This window comes from Poecile atricapillus, chromosome 2 (genome assembly GCF_030490865.1).
Source record: "Poecile atricapillus isolate bPoeAtr1 chromosome 2, bPoeAtr1.hap1, whole genome shotgun sequence".
NCBI classification, from domain to species: domain Eukaryota; kingdom Metazoa; phylum Chordata; class Aves; order Passeriformes; family Paridae; genus Poecile; species Poecile atricapillus.
In genome coordinates, this window is record NC_081250.1 from 128,961,331 (window position 1) to 128,985,794 (window position 24,464).

The following is a 24,464-nucleotide window of genomic DNA, read 5'->3' on the forward strand; positions in this document are numbered from 1 at the left end:
TTCAAGTTATTGGTGACTGAAATCAGTACTTTTGAAGTTAATCATTACTGAAAAATCATTGCATCCAACTGTGGGAGATAAATTGGGAAGCTTTGGAGTTTGTGAATTTTGTCTGGCTTTGATGCAACAGAATTTCAGAGGGGGAAGTTATTTCAATATCAGTAATAAATAATTTGCATACTTACACATATGCTTCTTCTCTGCCAGTGTTGTGGTTTAACCCAGATTTATGTAATACACATGGTTGATAACCTACTTCTTTACAAATTCTCAAAATTCAGGAATGCTGTTTTGAACAGTGTGGATTTCTATCACTGTTTTTGAGTTGTTGCATTTGTCAGCACTCTGTTATAATTTCAGTAGCTTGAATAATATTACCATATGCTGTGTTCTGCAATATATGAACTGCACAATTTGGTCTCTCTAAATTAGTTTCTATCACTCCTTCTTAAAATTTGACTTTCATTTCTATCCAGTTGAGCTTTGTGAAAATACTTAATTTTTTTGGTAGCATTTTTCTAGGAATTTTAGCCAATGTTGCTAAAGACACAAGACTTATGTGACTAAGATTTTTACCTGTTTTTTTCCCTAAGTCTTTCATTTAGTATCACCTTTATCCTTTAGCCATACTTTTTGACAGAAACAGAGCAGTACCAAAACGAAAAATAAAAATTTTTGATTGGTATCGAGGAAAAGGATGAACAGGAATTAGTTTCTGCACAGAGGTGAGGAAAAAGGTGAGGAAAGCTCAATCATTATGTATTCATGATATATAAAGATATATAAAGATCTAAATCATATATATGCTTTTGCCAGTGGCCAGCCAGAAAGGTGTGTGTAGCTTTGGATTAATGATAGCACATACTTCCTTTACCCTTTGAGTGATGGTGGAAGGGAGAACTCCAGGCAGTGAATTGGATGCTCTGGATGTTCCTGGGGAACAGATGATACACATCAGCAGGAGCACAGGTTTAGTTAGTTCACACTGCATATTTGCAGATATGTAGTTAAGTGATCTGTCTTCCTGAGAAGACTTACAAAGCACAAGTCACACTGCAGAATCACAGAGATTAAGGTTGGAAGGGAGCACAGTGGGTCACCTGTCCAGCCTCCCTGATCCCACAGGGTCTCTCCAGAGCACATGGCCCAGGATTGTGTCCAGATGGTTCTTGAATATCTCCAGTGAGAGAGATACCTCAGCATGTTCCATTATTTCTCTCTATGCCTGTCTGAGGTGTGAATAACTTAAATTCTATGAGCATATGTAAATATAAGTACAGTTTTTGAACTTGCCTGCCAGTTTATGTGAAGTCTTAAAGCAGTTATCATGCAAGAATCAGAAGATTTCCTACAAATTCTGCATCTATATGGAGTGGGGTTTAGGGGTTCTCTGTCAGAGTTCTCTGCCAGAAATGTTTCCTTTTGAGGCCTAAGTTGGAGTAAGGTGTTAGACTTTTTTTTTCCTTTCTTCACATATCCACCACGTATGCAAACTTCCCATATACACAAATGTTAGAGGAGCTGATGAAAATACAGACTGCCCCCACAGAGGTTACCCCATTTATTTTTGGAACCTGTTGTAAATCAGGTTTTAAAAGCCCACCATATCTGACCTATTAAGGCAATATCTCCTTCTATATACTACCTGTATTCTAATTTTTGACTTACAGTAATTCTATTTTTAGCATTGTACATAAATATTCTATTAGAATTACATTTTTATGCATTTCCAGAACAAACAAACAACTATGTAATCACTTGAAGATAAGTTTTACTTATATATGATTATCTAAAAAGCTAATTGTGAACCATCTAATATTACAAAAATGTGTGTGGACACATTGACTTAAATGTACAGAACAGAAGGTTTCTCACCCTTATACTTTGGTGTTCCAGAAAATGAAGTTTTATTCACTTGTTTCAAAGCAGGAGAGAGTCTCATAGTCCTGATAGCTCAGGTACATTATGATACAATTCAGCCTATGAAAATCCTGCATAGTCTAGGAATGTATAGATTAAAATTTATAACTAATGAAAACCAGCTAATGGGAAAAAGTTTAAACATCATGTGTGTGATACCACAAGTTTCCATTAGGTTATTATTGATGTATTCTAGGAAAGTGGAGGGGTTTTTATGTTTCTTTAAGATTCAAATGTTGAAATATTGAGGTATGGGCTTGTAATACATACCTATAGACCAGTTTTCCCTTAAAAATGTTGATTTCTTTGGGAGTTTGTAACTGAAATGTTACTTTGTGCCACAGCTAAGTAAGAGTATTTGCTAATTTCAGAGTTACAATGAATTTCAATAGTGATGGCATTATCAATTTGAGATTTATGGATAATGCAGTTTTTTTACTTACCAAAATAATTGTTGGGGTGAAACAAAGTTTCCACAAAAATTCCACAATAGCTGTAGGATATTTGCACTCATGCATGCACACACCCACAGAGAGATACCATCCCTTGGTGGTGGTGGGGAACAAAAGCCTGTTGATGATGGAAATTCAAGGTGTTCAGATACCAATCTGGGATTGATGAAAACTTGTCCAGTTGAACTGACTCTGCAATTAGGAGGTGGGAAAATCTCAGTTACAGACTTTTTCAAACATCATCAGCATTTTGGTGCAATAACTTTGAGGAATGGAGAATATGTTCTTGTGTGTTTAGCAATGCTTCTTTCGTTTCCCAATGCGGGTTTTTTTTGCCTCTTTCAGAATATTCAGAGCTTCTAGCAAACAATGGCAAAAAAATAAAGAGGCTAGGCTCTTTTACACGAGTACCTATATTTGGGTATGTTTTTGCACATGCATATTTATGTGTAGAAATGTATTTTGATTTTTATTTCATGGTAAATACTGTTATAGTTAGAGGTACTGAACATTTCATCAAAACAAAGTAGCACCTGACTGCTGAGGAGCTCTCACTGTAGCTATGAGGATTCCTGTCCACTTCTGACTATTGAAAGAAGGAAAAGATTTGTGTTGTGAAACACTTGGCAGACATAAATGCCTCAATTATGAAGCCCTTGAACTGCCCTTTCAAGTTAAAGAACCAGAGCAAACCAAAAACAAAAACTGCAAAAAGAAAAAAAAAAAAAAAGAGTCAATGTTTAGAGGTTTATTCTAATAAACAGCAGGAAGATTACCTGTCTTTAAAAATTGTATGTTGTTAATGGGTGGGCAGGGCAAAGAATAAGTATGACGGGAATAGTTAAAAGTAAGGGTCTGTCTCAAGCTAAGAAATTATTTGTTTCTCTTTCTTTTTGCTTTTTACCTTTGCAATGCTGTGGGACACAGTTGTGGAAAACAACTGAATGTCACTCAGTAGAATGAACTGATGCATTTGTCTTTGTGCCAGTCTACCTGTTGCATTTGGAAGCAGTCTCATTTTTCTAAAGTTGTTTTGGATGGAAAGTGCTTCAGGTTGTTTTTTTTTTTTCCTTGATCTAAACAATAAAATGTAAATTAATTTATATTTTTAAAAAGGAGATATTTTAAAAAAATATATTTATTTTTACTGCTCACTACAGAATAGTGATTGGGAAGACACTTCACCCGTATGATGGATCTTGCATTCCAACTTCAATTTATTTGCCATCCAGAGATACAGAAAACTTAGAGGAAAGCTTACTGTGTCCTTGCTCCATATCAGGCAAGGCATTTAAATGCCTGAACATTTAAAGCTCTTCCATGCCCTTATCACTTTGTGTCTGAGCACTTTGTTTCGTACACAAGGTGCATGACATTATTACGAGAACAAACGTTACTTGGTGAACAGTCTGTGCCGAGAGAGCCTTTGCTGAGTGGTCAGCCAAGAGCAGAAAGGACTAGCTTTGAACAAGAATGATTGTCACAAGAATTTTTGGCATTGCCCGTGTGAAGCTGATACCTTGCAGTCCCTGACCGCACTTTGAGCTTGTTACTCTTGCATTTGAGGTTTCAGCCTACAGAGAGTCTGTGTGTGCGTCCAGTAGCACTTATTGCTACCTGATGTTCTGCATTTGCTACATAAATAAGCTTTTTGCTGTCATTTAGAAGACAAAATGCTGATGGAGTAAGACAAGACTTCTAGCACGAGCTTTACTGAGGTCTTAATGCCTTCCGCCTGCGGCCAGAAAAGCTCCCCCCAGGAGAGACAAGGCTGCTCTCCCGGGCTTGGCAGGGAGATGCCTGCTCTGCTGGGCACTTCTTGCTCAGATTAGCATAGCCCAGCCTATATCACACACACACCCAGTAATACCTCATTTTGCCACTGGCATGAGGCCAAAAGTACAAGCATTACAGGGATATAAAGCGGGAAGTTACTGCAAAGAATCACAAACTAAAGTGAGACTAGACCAAATTTTTGCAAACAGCAGAAAATGTGATCTTTGTTGTAGATGGCTCGTGCATTTAATGTAGATGTTTATATGATTGAAGCACTTAATAAGTGTTTTCATTGAGTATAGTTACAGAACAGCTGCAGAAATCTGAAGAGCTTCTGTTCATTTTTATTTTTTTTTTTCTCCGTAGTTTGTAACTGAAAAATCTCAGAAGAAATCTGGAGACTGACAGAGATCAGGGTGGTTCCTCAACTGTGCACTCTCCTGACAGAGGCACTGCTTTTGTGGGGTAGGAATGATGACAGGGGCAAAAAGGAAAAGAAGCACAGTCTGGAGGAAGATCCAGGCTGTTCGCTTTGAAGATATCAAAGCCTGGTGTATGAGAAGGCTGCCCATCTTGAAATGGGTACCTGTCTACAACTGGAAGGAAAATTTGGCTCCTGATACTGTTTCTGGGATGATGCTAGCCATCCAACAGGTGACTCAAGGTACAGTCAACTCATTTCAGATTACTGTTTTATCTGGTCATATCTAATGTTGATTGAATCTAAATAAAAATATAAGGAAAAATACACAGTCTTATTTATAGAGTGAATGTGCAAATGCAAATAGAAATGCATTGTGTTATTGTAATTAATTTCTGTGGGACTTCACTATTTATCCCATACCTTTGACAATTTTTCAAACATTTAATATGGAAGGTGAGAGAGCAGTAAATCTATTCATACCGGATATGGTTATATACAGTGTTTTATCAGTTAAATTACCACCTTTTTCTCTATTTCACACAGAAAAAAAAAAAAATACAACTAAAAGATAATTGCACTGTAAGATATGCTATTCTGGAAGAAACATGTGCATGATACTATTACCTGTAAAAATCCAAAACACAGCAGGAAAAATTCACAATTTTCTGTGCAATAAAGAATATTCCTGGCAGAGATATTATCCAGGGAGAGGATCTGTGGCATCCATAGCTTGTATGCTGATTTAATGCTGTATTGCATTACCTACCACACCTCTTTGCAAGCAGCACTACAAAGTAGGGGTGGAGCTAGATTTCATTTTACAGATTAAAAAAAAAATAAGGAGAAATAAAAGAAGCAAAAGGAAAAGCTTCCCAAACCCTGCACAATGACCTGCAGAAACTTTAAGCTCCAGTCCTCTTGCTTAGTAAAGTGATTTCTACAAGAAAATAAATGCTTTTGTCAGTTTTTGGTGTGTCTTTGATAGTGTCACCTTATGATAATTTCTTATATTTATCTCAGACAAATCACAGTTTCTTATCTCAGATGGACTTTAACTATTTCCTTCATGTGAATGACATATATTGTTTCATAAGTCCTCCATATTAAGTATGCTTAACTAGCATTCACGTTGTTTAATTATAAAAACTCTTTTAATTGAATTATGCTGGAAATGGAAACAACTGATTTGTGTAAGCATTTGTGCTTTTAAAGTAATTAGGAACATCTGCATTGGCATGATTTAACTTTAAGAACCTTAATACCGTAAGTCTGCAAAGTATCTAATTTCAGTGGATGTGTGTATACAACAATTAATTAAACTGCTGCAAATAACAGTATGTTGAAATTCATCAAAACCACTATGTTAAACAGCATTTCTGCAGTGTTGGTAGTTTTAGGAAGGATTTTCATGTTTGACTCTTGTACCAAGAAGTTGTTTACTGTAACAGATAAATTTAAGAAGACTCAGTGAAGACAGAAAATACAGGTCTGAGTTTTCAAGATTATTTTTAAGTACTCTAGAAGCAATTTTATCCTTATTTTATGCATTAAAAAAAAACCCAAAAAAACGACCACTTTGAAACTCCTGATCTGTTTTTTCTTTGTCTGCTTGCTGCTTCTCAAGATTTTGGAAAGATTTTAGGGGATGAAATAGGAAGAGAGTTAGACACCAAAGTATTTCATCATGTTTGTGGTGTTTTCCCTAGTGTTGTAAGCATTCTAGCTACCAGAACTATCCTAATATTTTCACAGGAAAACTTATACATGAGAAGAAGTTCCATTTGATATGTAGCACAAAGGAAAAAATCCCAAATTTTGAGGGGTCCTATTGTGACTGCTTTCCTCCACCCACAAGATAAATCAAGAAATTTTGTAATGCAATGCAGAAATTCTAATAATAGTAGGGGAAAAAGGTAACTGATGATAATTGGCTTGTTGAGCATAGTGTCAACCTCAGCAACAGGTTTAAGCAAATTCAAGTATAAGGAAATAAACTTGAGTTATGGAAGTATTTTGAAAAATGTGCAGTTGTATTTGTATGCAACAGTTTTCTGAGTGATGAAAGCTGTAATCTCCAGGGTGGAGGGCAGTCCAGTAGCTTGAGAATAATTAAGAAAGGCCTTCCAAATGAGCTGTGTTTTTCACATTTTCCTTCTGTGGGATATCTTACTCATCTGGCACTGGTCATGTTCAGACTATTCAGGTTGGCAACTGCTCCAATCTGCTGTAATGTGCTTGTGTTCCAGCTTCTAATCTAAATTTTAGATAAAATTGCTGGTTTCCCTTTATATAGTAAGGAAGAAAAGATGAAAATCACTGTCCTTACTGTGTTGTAGTGAAAGCAACAAAACTGGGCTGGGGAAGAGGAGACTGAGGGGTGTAGTGAGATGGAAAGTAAAGGCATGGGATTATCATGATGCGCTGCTGGGCATTTGTGATGAAAGAGTCATTCCTGAAACCAAGAAGTCATGCTGAAAATGTTCCTATAGTTGTTTTATTGTCTCCTAAAAAGAAGTAATAAATATTAATTCAGGAGTCCCAAAATTCAGTGCTCTTTACCTATTGAGATAATAATTGTATTGTCTCTGTATGTATCCCCTAGAGTCCTTTATCTACTTATACAGAATATGGAGAAAAAAATGTCAAAGATAATTATGTTTCTAAGAATTCTATGAAAATATCACGTAGGAGAAAGGCCCTACAAGTTCGAACAAAAAAGAAAGCCCTTTCAAATGCACCAGTTGGTGCAAAGGTCCAGCTGAACTTGCACAGTCTGACTCCGAAGTCAGTCACCCACAAGTCAAAACCAATAAAGGAAATCAGGCTTCATCAGTCCTAGCTCTCCAATATTAGTTCCAAATGTAGTTTAATAATGCTGACATAGAATCCTTATTTTTACTTTGATACCTAAGGTTGAAAAAATAATCATTGAATCTAAAATGAACTTCATGATGCAATCTTTGTAATATATTGTAATAGGAAGTTAAGAAATTTGAGCTTTTATATTTTGGTAATCACTACATAATTTGTCTCAAAAACTTCTCAAAGCTTTGTTATTGATAGACCAGAGCAAAATATCTCTAAATTAACAAAATAAATCTCTAATTTTCTTGTTGGATTAGCATTCATTGCTCACTTCCCTTTCCCTGTAAAACTTATTAATACCCCATCAACAGTCATTCTATGAAGAGTCTTCTTTCTATTTAATACTGTATCCCCTTGCAAAAAAATTCAAGTGCTAGATCCATGTAAATGTCTCATAAATGCCTAACCTTCTTTTTCCTTTCCAAATTGAAATCATGCTAATAAAACAAAGGGTCTGCTGTGCAGGTAAGTAGTTCTCAGCAAGCTGCTTTTGTGTTCTGCACTGGCCAATGAAGACTTAGTTGATAAGTGTTTATGAATATTAAGTTATTAGAGAGCATCCAAAGGAGGGTAACAAGGGTGATGAAGGGCCTTGAGGCTAAATGAGGAGCAGCTGAGGTCACCTGGTCTGTTCAGCCTGGAGAAGAGGAGACTGAGGGGAAACCTCAAAATGTTCATGAGGGGAGCTGGAGAGGAGGTAATGATCTCTTCTCTCTGGTGACCAGGGACATGACTTGAGCAAACTGAGTCAGAGCTGGGTTGGACATCAGGGAAAGGTTCTTCACCCAGAGAGTGTTTGGGCACTGGACCAGCTCCCCAGGGAGGTGGTCACAGCATCAGCCTGACAGAGTTCAAGAATTGTTTGGACAATGCTCTCAGGCACATGGTGGGACTCTTGGGGATGGTCCTGTGCAGGGCTGGGAGTTGGACTCGATGATCTTTATAGATCCCTTCCAACTCAGTTTATTCTGTGATTCTGTGCCTGTGAGAGGTGGTGAATGACTGCATCTACATCACTTTTTTTCTTTCCTTTCATTCATTTATTAAGTTGTCTGTCTTGACTGACAAGTTTTCTCACTTCTGCTTTTCTGAGTCTCTCCCACATCCTTTGAGGAGGAGTGAGTGGCTGGCTGGGTACTTAACTGCTGGCTAGAATCAACCCACCACAGGCATGATTCATCTGACTAAATCTAACCATCTGCTTTGTTAAGGTCAATTAATTATGTTAATAAGATTAGTAAATAGATTACTGTTAATATAATGGGATGGGCTCAGGTGTAGACACTGACGAGGCAGACATCAAAGTTTAGGTGTCTTAACCTTTATATCCATGGCATTGTGAGTAATAAACAATTCATGTTTAACAGCTCATGGTTAAAGGCAGGTCTCACTGTTTTCTTTTCTGTTTTCATCCATTGACCTGTCACAATATAATTGTGGATTTTTTTTGTGTGACATGGTCATCCCATACTAATATAAGAAGAATACTTTAATCAGCCTGGGTCTGAATTTTTCTTGGTTTCTTTACATGATAAAATTAAGATGCATTATGATGCAGTCTTTCCATATAGCTAAATCTCATAAAACTGTCATCATGTTTTTTTCTGTAGCCTTCTGAACATGTGCTATAGTCCCATCATGTCTCTTCAGAAAGTAGCTGCTCAGCTCATTTTCACAGTGGTAACTTTTACTGCACCAAGCAAATTGTTCATCTTTACTTCCAAGGCCTTTCATAGGTGATTTTTCCTGAAATTATTTATTCATTACCAAGCTCTTGACCCATCTACTATTAATCCATTTTGTTATCCTTCTTAGTTCAGTCTTGTCTTTTCAAAGAGCTTTTTGCTTCAGGATTTAAATTTTGCAGTGTATATTTGTTGGTAGTCATACCTCAGTATTTTGCTATTTAGAATGTGGGGTTTGTAGGGTTTTTTTTGGTTTTTTTTCTGTTTGTTTGTTTGTTTTTCTGTTTGTTGTTTTCCTGGGCAGAATTGTGCACAGACACTGCTCACAAAGGCTGGCATATAGAAGCCATGTAGCTACTACCATGACCCATCACTAAGCTTCCCTGAATTCCCTGAATGCAAGAGAAATAAAGAAAAGTTTGTCGGAAAAGTTTCTAAAACAGACCCTCTGCCATGCAGCTGAGTTCACTGCCAGAGGAGGAATTATTACCCAAGTTAGTCTGCTTGAATATATAATTTAATGTATGTAACTTATTTATGTTCTCTATACAGGTAGGGGACACAAATGTGTCTGAAGAATTTTGGTCATGACATGCTGTAAAAATTAAGTGCTCTGCATAACACTTGAAGTTGCTTTGTTCTTTCTGGATGTAAATTCCTAAAGTAGGTACCTAATTTCAGACAACATCAACCCTTCTCTAAGGCTTCTTCCAAGATCTCACTTGAGGTTTTGATAATTATAAATCTCATCTTCAAGCTATTAATGACCAGACAGACTCCTGCTTATACAAATATATGATTTAAATTCTTTTTTTTTTTTTTTTTTTAATTTTATGGGTGATAATAATACTTATACCCTGCACTTTTCATTATAACAATTTAGAGCTCTTTACACTGTCCACTAATAGAAAAGTTTATGGGTGGGGAAATTAGACACACAAAAATGTTTTTGCTTGAAACAGAGAAATTACTTATACAATAGTACATTGAGAGTTTATGGTGAAAAGAATTCAGGTTTCAGTAGTTTGATACTGATATGAATGTCTAACACTGCAGCTGACTGAAATCCTTCCAAAAACCCCCAAACCTACAAGTGCTTTTTCAGCCAGTAAAAAAATAAGTACAAAAAAAAGGCATGCTACTTTCTACTGAAGTATTTGGTCTGAATGGAAGCCTCAGTGCAAAATTAGAACTTTGACTCAGTTTCCTGAGGGATGATGACTTTGCCATGTGGGAAATGGTCAAATACATGGATATATAACTGATACCAAACAGAGAAAATGAAACACATTCAGACTGAAGGTTGAGATGGGTAATTGCCATCTCAGGATTCTGAAAAACTAGGTAAGTGTTATTGTGTATCTGGTAACACATACCCTAGGTGATTCTGTCAAATTTGGAATTATTTATATGATTGATAGTGAGCACAGTGTTGTACCCCAGTTACAAGTCTATATTGCAGATGAGGGACTGGACCAGATGCAAGCCATGGAGCTGTATTTCTCTTTAGTAATAATAATAACTATTATAATAATAATAATGAAAAAAACATATGCATGTAGAGCAATAAAGGACATCAGAGTGATTGATTCAGATATGCAATTCTGAAGCAAGGCTCTAGGACAGCTGGTGGGTTTTGCTTCAGATTTATGTATGGATTCTAAAGACAAATCTGCTGCTGCTCTCAGTTAGAGGTGGTTTTAATGATGTGTTGGAAAATAATTAGCCTATTTGGAAAAAAAAGGCTGCTGGGTGAGTTAGGAGGTGCAAAGACATTGATGACCACTTGCACTGCAGTCTGTTGATCCATTATCACAAATATAGTCTGTTGTTTTAGTTGCCTCTGTTCACGGAAGATGATCTCAGTAGAAGAAAAGGCTAGGAGAAGGAGCAGAAAAACAAAGATTGTATTTGGGAGAAAACTTAAATGGCTCAGATAGGTTAATTAAAACATGAGAAGGTTTTTTCCTTATCAGGAAAGGTTTTTAAATTAAAAGGCAGTTGCAGCACATGGAGAAGTGAAAATAAAGTAATATGAATATGCTTAGATTTAAAACTGGAATTGGTTCTAAAAATATTGCATTTAAATATTGGGATATAAAGATGGAACTTCTTATCACATAATTCCATCCACAGATGTGCATAATTACAGGCAATTGTGTTAACCTGTCTTAAGGGGTAACGAACCACAAGAGAGGGTCTTCACAATTTTATGCCCCTTTCAATTTTATGCTCTCTTTTGAGCTGCAGCTCAAAAAAAGAAGTGAAGTTTTGGACTTCTGTATATATAAGAAAAAGTTAAGTCAAATGTGTGGGAGTTTCAAAATTAAAACACTGCCACTGTATTTCTGATTCAGTCTTTTCTTGCAAAGTTTGTGGAATCATAAAAATTATTCTGTTTCTTTTGAAATAAAGAGTTTTCTGTGTTACACTGCATGTACTCAATAGCTGCCCATTGGAAGCATGAGGGTAGAAGATTTGGACTTTCAAACTTAACAGATTGCAATGATGTCAGTGTTTGTAGTTTTAAAAAAATATTTTTTTTTGTAGGCAGCTAGTACAGGGATATGCTTCACGTAGAATTTATACATAATATTGTACATTAGCTGCCTTTCCTATGACCTATCATGAACAAGAAATGCTTTGGCTCAAGAGGATTTTGGTAGGCTGTTTTTTTGGAGGGTGGAGGGCCCTTGAGACATATTTTCTCTGAAAGTTAAATATGTAGATGGCATCTGATGAAATCAGTATTGTTATTTCTGCCAACTTCTTTTCTTTTTTATTCTTCAAGCCCAATAATAACTCACTGAGTCTTGGTGTGGTTTGTATGTTTTAATTAAAGTTAATTTAATCTGGAGCTGGATTTATTGCTGAACAACTAATTCCTTAACACTGGCTGGAGACCTTGACATTAAAAAAAATTAACTATACTGCCTTCCTGCATTCCAGAACTGGTGCCCAGTGTTTTGGAAGGCATGATGCCAAAAACTTATATAATTTTTTTTCTTAGCTTTTCATGGAGGAACCCCAGCTGTGTCTTCTCAAGGGTGATAGTTGCCGGGGGTTTATTTCAGGCTCGGATCATAAACGTAGACATAAATATACTCTGAGCTGACTAACTGGAGCTAATAATTTTATTAAGGGGTAAAGCTGCCTTGTAAATATACATCTGGCTTACAAATAACATGCGTAGATGAAATCAAATAGGCACATTAGGAAACAGAGCCAGAAAAACCTCCTACAGAATGCATTGGAGAATCCACGTAGTTCGTGATTTGTGGAAGAGGCTGTTCAGTTGAACTCTGTTATAGCTCTCCCATGCAATGAGTAATGATGTAAGCTGAATATGATATTTAACATGCTAGTGAGTAAATGTGGGACAATGCTTCACACTTTACAACTTTCCAGTGGAGGAGCAGAGCACTTAGGCTGCTGTGCATCCAATATTTTATTTCTAATGTCTATAAAAATTCTTCCAAGTTACACATGTGCTAAGGCAGACCTGTCTAGCAAACTGCTAGAAATGTGAATTCTGCTTCTGGATGACCTCTGACTCCCTTGGGGCCTCCTGCCCAGGTGCACTCTGGGCATACATTGTATGACCAGACGAGCTGCACGGATCCCTGTGCCTTGGGGTGCCTGAGCACCATGGACAGAGACTGAGAAACCCAGGAAATGCTGATACTTGAAGGAGGAAGCGACACCACATATAATCTTCCAGATCAGAAAACCATTAGTGTTCAGATCCTTGGCCATCAATTTGCCAAAATGAATGCCCTTTTCATGGATTTCAGCAAGTCCAGCTCATCTGGATCAAGGCCTGCAATCACTTATGACAGGTTTTTGTTTCTCAAAAGATGACCTCATAGTTACCTGCTTGCCAGAAGTTTCTTATGGCTTCATTCTCTGTCTATTCTTACTGAAATACAGAGAAAGTTACCTATAATCCATATTCAAAATGCTTCTTTGATTCTGAAGGTGGCTGAATTCTTCAGGTATTATGGCTGACTAGTGGATAATAGCTCATAGAACTCCCTGTGAAACAACATAAAATCTTTGTGGTGTTTAGATATTGCATCAAATTCATCCTAAAGAGGTCTTAACATTCCATCTGAGATTGTCTGTCAAGACTGATAGCCTTTTGTGAGGAGCTCTATTAAAAGAAAAGAGAACAGTAGAAATTCTTAATGTTCTGTTTTGTACATATCTAAACTCTATTACATACAGAAGGGTCAAGTTTCCTTGAATAGTGAAATCATAAGCAGGTCATGCCATCCACTTGTTTCTTGTTCCACAACGCTTGCATATTTCCCTTTTGAACATTAAGATACAAATGCCAGTATCTGGAGATCTGTAAAGTGGCAGAACAGAACAGTGTTTTCTCAAATCTCCCTTTGATGTGGTTGTCAGATGGTACATTGGGAGAGCTGCATTTCAGAGTCTGTGAAATACTGCGAATTCAGGTACTATGGCTAACACAGCTGAGGTGCTTAACTCTCACCAGGCTGAAGGAGACAGCTGCAAGGGAAGGAACTGCACTGAAGGATCCTTCATAAAAGAGGGGGGCTGCCAAATCAACATTGTGTAGTCTCTGAAAGATTTATGGCTCATTTTTAAGAATCTGTCCCTCCATTTTGTCTTTACATCCTTCATTTGCCTCAGGCTTTGAATGACTGAAGAACCAAGGAACGATTTTAAGCTCTTGGTATTTTGTCACTAAATAAATAAGAAGGAAGGTACGATCCATTTGCGTAGCCCCAAATGGCAAATGGGGCTGTTAAGTAACAGAGGTCTTGCAAGCATGAGGTAAATGTCCATTGAGCAAACTGATACTGAACTTCCCAGTTTTTGGAAGTTAATGATATTATTTCCAAAGGTTCATTTTTTGTTACGAGCTTTTACGAAGCCGTTGTCAAAGAACCCCCCAGAACTGTAGGTTTGTGTAGGAAAACTGCTATGAAACATAATATAATTTTTTTCCTGTGGTGGAAAAAAATTTCTTGTTTTTTTCTTCAATAGAAGTTAGCTATCCTGGAGTTAGAAATTAAAGCTTGGGATATGAGTCATTGGTTGTCTGATTTGTTAGTTCTCCAAGAAGCATTTATAGGAGACTGATCAAATGTGTATCAAATCTACATTTTAGGGCATCCTCAGAAATTACCTTTCTTACTATATCGTAGAACTTTGTGAACAACTGGAGAAATTTTATTTTTCTGAAGCATCAGAGAACACCCACAACAGCAGATAGCATTTTTGAGTGGGATAGGAGGAATTAGTGTCATTTAGGGTTCCATAAACCTGGGGTCTGACTGTCTTATAGTCACACTTAAGAATAAAAGGTTACAATCACAGAAAATAATTTGAATATGCACTCTATCAGAAAAACTTTTAAAATATATCTTTTTACAGTAAATACTGAATGATATTAATGTTGATACTCTTCAAATTAATTATAGGCTTAATAATTTTCCTGCTTCTTAATTTAATGTCTGCTTTGCACCTAGTATTTCCAAAAGACGTGGTACAGTTTTCCTCAGATGTATTTTTCATGCGCATATTATCAGATGCAGAAAACTGTTAACTAGTTGACTATACTCTGGTGATTGATAGCTCTTCCTGTGGAAAATATTTTTTCATTGCTGTAGTTTTAGCACTAATCTGATTAGCAGAAACTTCCAACTTAAACTGAGACCTTTCTCGTATGGTAGGAGATGGCCTGGTTTCTCTTCATATCAAGCTTGTTATTTTGCAGTTCCTTGCATTTGACACCGAGCAACAGTGTTGAACATCTCTTGCTTTTGTGTGGTGTGCCAGAGGATTGTTAAGCACCTGGTGGTAGTCACAGGTCATGGTTTTCAGTGAAAGTGTGTCCCACAATGTTATCTTATGATAAGGAGGTAGTTTAACCAAACAATATTAATGTACTGTATCCAAACTTACTGTTCAATATTTGTTTGCATTTCTTTTCATGGAATTTATTTTCCTATATGAAAACCTTAATGTCACTGCCATGGGGGCTTCTCCATATTACCAGTGAAGATTATGTGAGATCCTTACTTAATGATCTATTTCTTTGAAGTATTACTCTTTGGAAGGAAAATAAGAAAATGTTTCCTGTCCCTTGAAAGGAATGTTCTTGAGCAAACAGAATGCATTGCAGTGAAGTTTAATATGAAAATTAATGAAATAAGCTTAAATGTACTATTGATTACATCTTGAAAAGTATTTGAACCTTTAGAACATTTTATGCCTAATCAGAAAACCAAGTCTTTGCTGATTCTGTTTCATGGTGCCTCTCTGTTCTTAACACACTTCAGTAAGTGATATGCTTCAGTAATAGGAGTGAAAACCTAACAAACAGAGCCAGGAATAAAGTCAAAGTCTGGTAATTTTAGCTCTGTCCTGATTGCCATGACCACACCATGAAAAATGTGACACACTGCTTCTAGAAACTTAATACAAAAGAATGTGAGAGGTCTAGGCATGAAATGGAGAATAACAAGGGCCAAATTTAAATTCAGATTATCTGTCTGTAAACAAGTGATATTTATCAGCAGCAGATCATCTGGATTTATAACCATAACCAGGATTAACAAGCTCTTCCCGAAAACCTTCAAAAGTACCTACCTGGCTCAGCATTCTGTACTGAAGCTTGAGTATTTCCCTTATGACTGTCAGCACAGACAGGTCACTTCATTTCAATTGTTATAATTAAAACGAGACTGAAGTTATACTGATTTTTCTGAATACTTTACTTTTTGGAGAGTAAAATAAATTAGCTTTGCCTAATGCTTTATTGCAAGGCTAGAATGTATGTGAGTAGTATTCAGCTAGTGAATTAATTCCAAATTTTTTGTTTCCTTTTCATTTTCTTCATAGAATGGTTATAATGGAAGAGCTTTACAGTGTTAAACAAGCTTTAAACATTTCTTTCTCCTATTCTCCATTTCCCCCCACCCACTCCATGCTCTATTTTGTCTGGATAGGGTCATGCAGTTCTCTCCTGTGCTGTTTTTATTCTCCTCAGGCACACCCTTCTGTGTTTCTCTTGGGTCAGAATCTTCTTTTACCTCTATTGATCATGTGAACATGGACAGTGCACTACAATTTCAAAGGGCTTTCTTCTGGTTTATGATAAAAAAAATAGCTATGCTAAGAAAAAAATGTAGAAGTGACTATCAGTGGATGCACTACTCACAAGGCTGAAAAACATCCAAGTCCATTTCTGTTTAAAAGAAGTTTAAAACTAAACACATTTTAAAATATCTCTTCTCCAAGTCATAATTGATAGTGCTACTTTGCTGAGCACAATGTGGATGAAATTGATCCATGTAGGATTCACCTCAGCAAAATCTTCACTGTGAGGTTTTTCTAAGAATGGCTGAACTGCTTCATTGAGAACTTGACATTTCTGATTTTTTTTGCATTCTTTTGCCTCCCCCCACAATGTGCACTTTGTTACAGACTCAAATGATTTTGAATAAAAATGTTCAGAATTGCCTCTGAAAGCCCATAAACAAAGACACTCTTTGTCCCTCTCCATTCAGCCCCTTAACACCACCATTTCAGGTAAAGAAAGAACTGCTTGTAAAGAACTGCTTTCTGGAGCAGTTAGGAAAGCTTGGTGAGAACAATTAATCCTACAGATTTAGTTTTCTTTGGGGATTTCTGATGTACACAGAAGGCAACTCCATTCCACAGATCTGAATCTCCTCTGTCACAGAGCACACCTGGCCACTCTCCCAGAGCACACAGGTCTGTCCTAGGCTTGTGAATACACTCAGGTTGAAGATGGACCTCAGAAAAGCATCTTGTGTGTTACACAGGCCAGTCCCTTCCTCCAGACTGCATGATGAGGTATTCACCAAAATTTATGGAGCAGCTGTGCAAGGCAAATTCTCCTACTGTCCTTTCCAGTAGTAAGGGCTGTGAAATGGGTGCAGAGCCTGCTGATCTGGGAGTCTCCTGCTGATGACTTGCAAGAAGCCAGTGCAGTCTGACTTGCCATCTTAGGTATCTCAAGCTGAAAAGCAACCAAATCTGCTGCTTTGCAGGACTGTCTCTGTTAAAAGTTGAGTTCCTCTCCAAGACTTTCTAAGAAAAGGGTGGATGCTATCCTTTATGGCTAAGCAATGAAGGTAATTAGTAAGTCTACAAAGTTAAATCTGAACCAATTCTGTTTGTTCTCCATCTCAACATGAAAGTCAAATACTTTCTGTTTTTGAACAGTCAGCTTTACTGAAAGAAAGTATGGTGAAAGAAATGTTAATATCTAAAGGTATAAAAACTCCAGGCACCTAAAAGAGGATGAACTCTGGAATATTTTTTTGTTTAAGAAATTAGAAGAAAGCAGACTGAAGGGGCTCCATCCAAACCAAAATTACAAGTTTTGAAACATTTGTAAGAAATAACCATCCCACCACCTGGAGACCTGGAAGTCTCAAACCCATGTTTGTAGGGTGAGGGTGAAACAATGCTGCCTCCTCCTGTGAGGCCTGGCTATTGAAAGAGTCTTGGAACCACTGATGGAGACAACTTGGAAACGTGGTAGGATACACGGATTTTGATGATGAAATGAAAATTTCTGATCCTTATTGTACAGTAGCTCACTCATGCTCTATGTTTTAATAAAGGAAGGCAAGTTTTTTTCTTAATAAAATTGTAGACATTTCCTCATAAAAATAAAAAACAACAAAGCAAACAGTATAGTTTTTTCTTCATACTGTGAAATAATTCTCTTTAACTTTCTATAGGGCTGGCCTTTGCTGTTCTGTCTTCAGTTCATCCAGTTTTTGGTTTATATGGATCTTTCTTCCCTGTCATTATTTATGCCATATTTGGAATGGGACGTCACGTTGCAACAGGTAAGTGTCTGTTTGCTAAAGTCATTTTCAAAAATAAGGAACTGGATACTGAAATTTATTCTTGTTTAAAGGTTAATGGAAGGGAAATTGTCTACGATTAAATAGAAATAAGATGTTTTTGTGCTTCTCTTTACAACTATTTTTTGTCAGTTTAAGTACTTTAAAGAGCCTCATTAAGAAAATATTGGAGTTACTCCTGCCATTATAATTTAATATTGCATTGACACTTCCTTTGTAAATGTAATTTAGTAAGAGCTTTTTTATTTTAAATCTGCTTTAGAAATCTGCTTCAGGCTAAGAGTTTAACAATGGTCTCTGCCAACAAGATGTATGTAAATGGAAATGGAAAATCTTCTACTGACTCTTAAACCATAGAAAACATACATTACTTGTCACCTGTCTAAAACACAAATCCTGCATTTCTCAGGAAAAGAAAAACAAAAACGACCTTCTGAGCACATTACCTGATATTGCATTAAAGCTAGAGACTCTCCCAATGAGGACTCTCATCCTCTCACAGGGTAGTTGGGTAGGCAGTGAAAAGTGCTGCCTGGCTACTGTGCTGGTAGTTATGAGTTTACCCTTAATTACTTGTTTACCCTCAGCAGAGCCACAGCAGCTGAAGAATTGAATGGCTTCGTTCTCCCAGTAGGTTGATGAATGATCTGTTTCTGAGCCCAAAGATATCAAATTATAGAGGGCAGCTGGAAATAATACTCATTAGACTGAATCACAAATTCTTTGCTGCACAGAAGTGGGCAGTGATGACCCCTGAAATGTGCAAGAAGGATGAGATAGGCCCAGTAACAATGCACAGCATGGCTGGGTAAAGGGAAGGTAACGGTAAGGGAAGCAGCCCCTGTGGCTGTCAGATTTAAAAAGGAAGGAAGTATCTCTTCCTTGAAGAGGAGAAAATCTCCTGAAAGGAGAAAAGGTGGTTCTGGGTAACCACACTCAAAATGAACTTTATAGAGTCTGATTGCACAAGTGTATGTAATGTTCTAGTAAGAAGTTAGCAACACAATTTTGAGCACTCTTTTTGATCAAAAAAATTCTGTTGCTTTCTAAAAAAATAAAATTCTAAACAGCTATAAATTGTCTTAGAGAAAAATAAAAGCTGAAAGGGTTTTTTTTTTTTTTCACCCTAGATGTACAGAAAGTATTTGAGCCTTTTGATGTCCAAAAAGAATCTGTGGATATGTTAGTGTCCAAATGTAATGAGTAAGGGACTGTACTCAACTCATGTTAAAAGGGAAGCATTTCAAAAAAAGGTGGAAATTTAGAATATAGAAAATAAATTTTACTCTTGAATACAGATAGATTAAAACTTTAGCCTGTATTAAAAAGCTTTTTCAAAATGAAAAAAAAAAATTAGAAATGTATTGTCAGAAGTTTATTGGTGTAAGATTATTAAGAAGACAAGAATTCATCATATGTAGGAAAGTAGATAAAGAAGCATCTGGCTGACATAGATTCTAGTAATGAAAACAGATGACAAAATAGGTGAGTACAAGCTGTTAAGTCTGATGTTTTATCTTTGGGAGAGAATACTGTTCAGAGAATGACTTGCTGAGTTCCACAGCTTCATGTCTGCAGTTTTCTGCATGGTCCTTGGTGTGGAAATTCTTTCCATTCATAATTCTATTTCAAAATTTAATCTCAATTCAAAAAAAGGCAACAAAAGCGTTTTCTTGCACACAAGGAATTTTTTTTAATGAATAAATTTGAGTGACATATACTGTTGTTCTTTTCAGAAGGAAGGTCTCATGCACTTGTTCCCCCAGTCTCAGTTAAGGCATCATGGTGTGTAGCTGAGTGTGTAGGAGCTATACTGCCTGTCTCCAATACTCCATCATTCCTTATGCACACTGGAGACAATCTCCTCACTTACCAGAATTTTCTGTAAGATCTCTGACGCTCTCCATACGTACACAGACTGTAAAAGTGTCCTTTGTTAGAGAAGGCAGTCATATTAGTATGAAATGAAAAATCCATCAATGGCCCTGCTCTGTTAACTTTTATTCACTTGAAATGTTTCTCCTTTGACATAGCTGATCTACTTCAAAAGATTTCTCACCTGAGCAACAAACATGCTCCTTTTTCTTTACTTTTGTTAACATAATTGATTTTTAACCATCCTCAGAGACATCTTCATCTGCCATAAATAACACAAGTCTTTGATTTAAGGTAGAATTTCATGTGAGCTGTTTTCAAGTTTAATTTTATGCAAACATCTTACAACCATAGAATGGCCAGGTTTGGAAGGAACCTTAAATATTTCCTAGTTCCAACCCCTCTGCCATGGTCAGGGACACCTTCCACTAGGTCAGGTTGCTCAGAGTCACATCCAACCTGGCCTTGAAACTTCCAGGGATGGAGCAAAAAAAGATATGTATAATCAGACCCTATTGGAGAGGAGTTAATGTGGCTTCTGTAAAGGAAAATCGTGCCTCACTACCTTCTAGACTACTGTATGAATGTCAACAAGTGCATGGAGAAGGGAAATACTTTGAATGTAAGATATCAGAACAGTCAAACAGCTACTGATAAGGTTCCACACCAAAGGTTACGAAAGAAACTAAGTTGTCCTTGTGATAGAAGAAAAGTCCTTTTATTAATTATTAGCAGGTTGAAAGATATGAAGCAAAAGGCTGGACCTCATGGTCATTTTTCAGGGTGGTGGTATCCCTGGTGGGTCCCTGAGCAATTCATGCTGTGAGCTTTACTCTGTGAAGGGCAAGGTGAGGGCAGGACTGTGTTCACCAGGTCCTGCAGCAGTAGAAAAAAAACTAGTTCAGAGAGAAATTGCTTTAAAAGACCTTTAAAGTATAGATTAAAGAAAACAGTCCACCAGATGCTGAACTTCTGCAACCTGCTCTCAGAAGACATTGTGGAAGGAGAAATTACAAGCAGGTTCAGGCAAACCTTTGACAAATCCGTGAATGCTGGTCCACAAACAAAACCAGAAAGGGCCACTCTAGCACAACAGCTATGGATGCTGGCAATAAGGGCAATGGCCCACAGAAAATGGCCAGGCTTGTGTGCTTTCCCCAGGTAACAACTCTGACTGTCACAGCTGGAGGCAGAGTACTGGTCAAGAGGGGCCACTGGTCTCACATGGCAAGATATTCTTATGCTCTAATAGCTCTTTTGTTTGTGTCTTTTCATGTTAAATTGTCATCCTCATTTATGTGTCATTAAATGTGCTTTACCTCTCTCAGCAAATAAATGTTTTTCTCATAATTTTCCTCCATTTATTAGAGTGCTAGGTGCTATTTAGTGGGCTAGGTACTATATATATAATGTGAATTAATTGCCCTAGGAGTTTGAATGGTGAACACTTGGGATTCTCAGACAAATAGCTGCTTCATCACATTAAAAGCATTTCTGATAACTTGAAATCATTGTAATTTATTGTATTTGAATCTCTTTTGTAAACCTGTCTTAACAAATGTGCTTAAAAAAAAGATTTACATTTAATTTGCCTGTATAAATGTTATTTTATGGTAAGAAATGTGTGTTACATGGAAAAATTACCTTAAAAATGGTTCTTACGATGACAGGTATATACAAAATGGCACTTTTACTCATAATGGCCATTTTGAAAAAGAGACTATGAGTGATGAGTACAGACAGATATACAATTATTAATGATTAATGTGTGGCTTTTTTTGCAGGAACTTTTGCTCTGACTTCCTTAATATCTGCCAATGCAGTTGAGCGTCTTGTTCCTTCAGCCAGAACTAATTTCACTGCAAACAACAATTCAGGAATTTTGGGTTTGTCAGAATTTGAAATGCAGAGGATTGGAGTTGCAGCAGCAGTTTCATTTCTAGGAGGCATCATTCAGGTTGGTGGTGATCACATTTTCTATATGCTGCTGATGTACTGCCTTCATGACAGCTACAACATTTGTAATACTTCTTATACTTCTCGAGAAAAACTAATGAAAACATCTGCTTCAATGGTCATAAATGATTAAATTAATGTGCTTTAAGAATTTGCTACTCTTTTGTTGAGATGTAGTAACTATCTGTATACATGCCCCCAATGTTTTACTATATGAAGCAAAACCACATTCAGTCAGCTCTGCTATAATATTCACTTGCAGTTGGTGTCCCCTTTCCTTCTCCTTCAGAAACAAACATGAATAAGCTCCTGGTAAGCACTGACATATATTCCTGTGGCTTTCTGTTACCCTTGGCTTGAAAAGCAATACTATACAATATCCAATAATTAAAAACAGTAGGGAAAACTTTAAATTCTCTTTAGAGTTCACACACCCATCATTAAAGTGAAATAATAAAACAGATGTCTTCAAATGATTCTCTAAAGTTTATTTAAATGATCAGAGGGCTTTTAAATTTCTTTTTTTTTTTTTTTTTTTTTTTAATTTTTTTATTCTGGCTAAAAGGGCCAAGTTTCTTTATCCATTGCCAGTTGCTTAGGTCTTCAATGAAGGCTCTTTCCTTGTAAATATTAAAATCGAAGTAATGTTCCAGCACGTGACATTGCAATACCTCCTAGGTACCTGGTCTCCTGAAAGAGACCTAGACCCCTCCACTTGGTGCTTTGGATCTCTCTCCTGTGCAGAGGATGAGCAAAGGAGACCAGAATGGGATCTTCAGCAGCCTACGTGCTTGGCAGGAACCAGGGCATGTACTTATGTTAGTCAGTAGGAAATATCAAGAAGCATTGTTATTTCTGTTGCATTTTTATAATTCTTTTATTGGATTATGGTTTGAGGCAGGAGCATGAGGGACAGCCTACAGAGAGCACAGAAAGCAGAGCTGATGCAGATTGCGCCAGGCTGTGCCTGCATGTGCTGTCCCAATGCACCAGCGTGTGCAGCACAGCACTGCATCTTATGCAGGGTGCTTGCAACAGCAGAGCATGAATGCAGCCCTTCATGCAGGAGCCCTGTGCTCACAGCTTGGAAATGTCCTACATTGTCCCCAGAGAGGCCAAAATGGCTCACATGGGAGGCTGGTGCCTGTATTCATTTGATGTAACTTCGAAATCCAATGCAGAAATTATCTTCCTTGGTGGCTGCAGAATCCCATTAGATGTGGGAGTCCTCTAGACCTCTTACTCTTTCATCCTGAAAATTCTGCTTTTTCATATACCTTCAACTGCATCAGCTAATTTATCTCAGCCTGTGTTCCTGTTTAATCCTGACTGGAGTGAGAAGAAGTGGTAAATCCTCTCTGCATCTTCAGAGCAGGTCTGGCAGGGAAAGGTACAATGTGCATGGGCTCCTCTCCCAGGTCAATAATGTCACTTCCATTGGAATCATACTAACACAGCTGGCACTTGTCATCCTGCCACTAGTCCTTTATGTGAGTTTAATAGTTAGAGAGCAGAGTGAAATACTTATTTCCTAAAGAAGTGCCTTGAAGCTGTGATACATAGGTGAAAGTCCAGATCTAGGCTGAGAATAAACTTTGTCATCTTCCCAGGTGCTGTTAAGTGTGGGAGTCTATGTTTCTCATCATGATTCCAGTCTCCTGACTAACAGTTGCTGCAAACCCCAGATAAGGTGACAGGGCACAACTTGCTCTTCATGGAGACCTAAGTCAGTCACCTTCTTCTATTTATCGGATTTGATTAGAAATTAACTACCAGCCTGGAGTTAATGTACGTTCTGGGACAAGAAGAATTGTGTGATGCATTTTGAGGCAACAGCTTTTCATAGATGTCCTGAAATACAAAAAAAGGTTGTATGTTCTGTGTAGTTGGTATTTGAGATGGCAATGCTCTGGAAAGGGAGCAGATCTGAGTTATGTTATGTACTATAAGACTTTATTTTTTCTGAAAAACACTCCAAATGCAGTTCTCTAATCAGCCACTAATTGCACAAAAACAAGAGATGCTGTGACTAATCTGTACCTTGGGTAGCCTCCAGATGAAGGATGAGAAGTCCTTGCCAAAACAACTGTTTTCTTCTTGGGAAGAGTAGGTAAAGAGCTGAACACCCTTGGCCTAAAAAACAATTTGATGTTATTTTTCCAGTAGCCTGGCTAAATATTCTAATCAGCAATCAATTAGAATAGAAGTTAAAATATTTATTAAAATAGTTAAAATAAAAGGTAGACATACAAAATAGTGAGTAATGGAGGGAAGGTGGGGTGGGGAGATGTTTTTGAGATGAGCTGCTGTTGGCTAGTTTGTGCTTGGTGAAGACCACAACTGTGCATTTGTGTGTGAGGCAAACTCTGAGCAGGCTTTGTGAATTTCGTGATATCTAGACGTGAAATAAATTAGAACTGTTTCCTGATCATAAGACAAGGATAGGTAGAGATTAACACAATTGAAATTTGGGGCTTAGCTGCTTAAGTTTTTCTCAGATTAATATATTTCAGAGTCCTAAACTACTTCTGAAATTGAATGTTTGAAGAAGTGTTCATAGAGGAAAGATATTCAGTTATCTTAAGAGGTGTTCTGATGGAGATAAAATAGTATTGAAATAGAAAATTAG

General features: G+C 37.1%; 1 protein-coding gene across 1 annotated transcript in view; it reads left to right on the forward strand.

Moving 5' to 3' along the window:
- Positions 1 to 2,722: 2,722 nt before the first annotated feature.
- Positions 2,723 to 24,464, forward strand: part of SLC26A7 (solute carrier family 26 member 7) — a 66,622-nt gene continuing 44,880 nt past the window's right edge. Inside the window, exons 1-4 of the mRNA XM_058833643.1 lie at positions 2,723 to 2,793; positions 4,515 to 4,812; positions 17,876 to 17,986; positions 21,664 to 21,836. Coding sequence (XP_058689626.1) covers positions 4,620 to 4,812; positions 17,876 to 17,986; positions 21,664 to 21,836 — 477 coding nt within the window. The 5' untranslated portion in view covers positions 2,723 to 2,793; positions 4,515 to 4,619. The remainder of the gene's footprint in view (positions 2,794 to 4,514; positions 4,813 to 17,875; positions 17,987 to 21,663; positions 21,837 to 24,464) is intronic.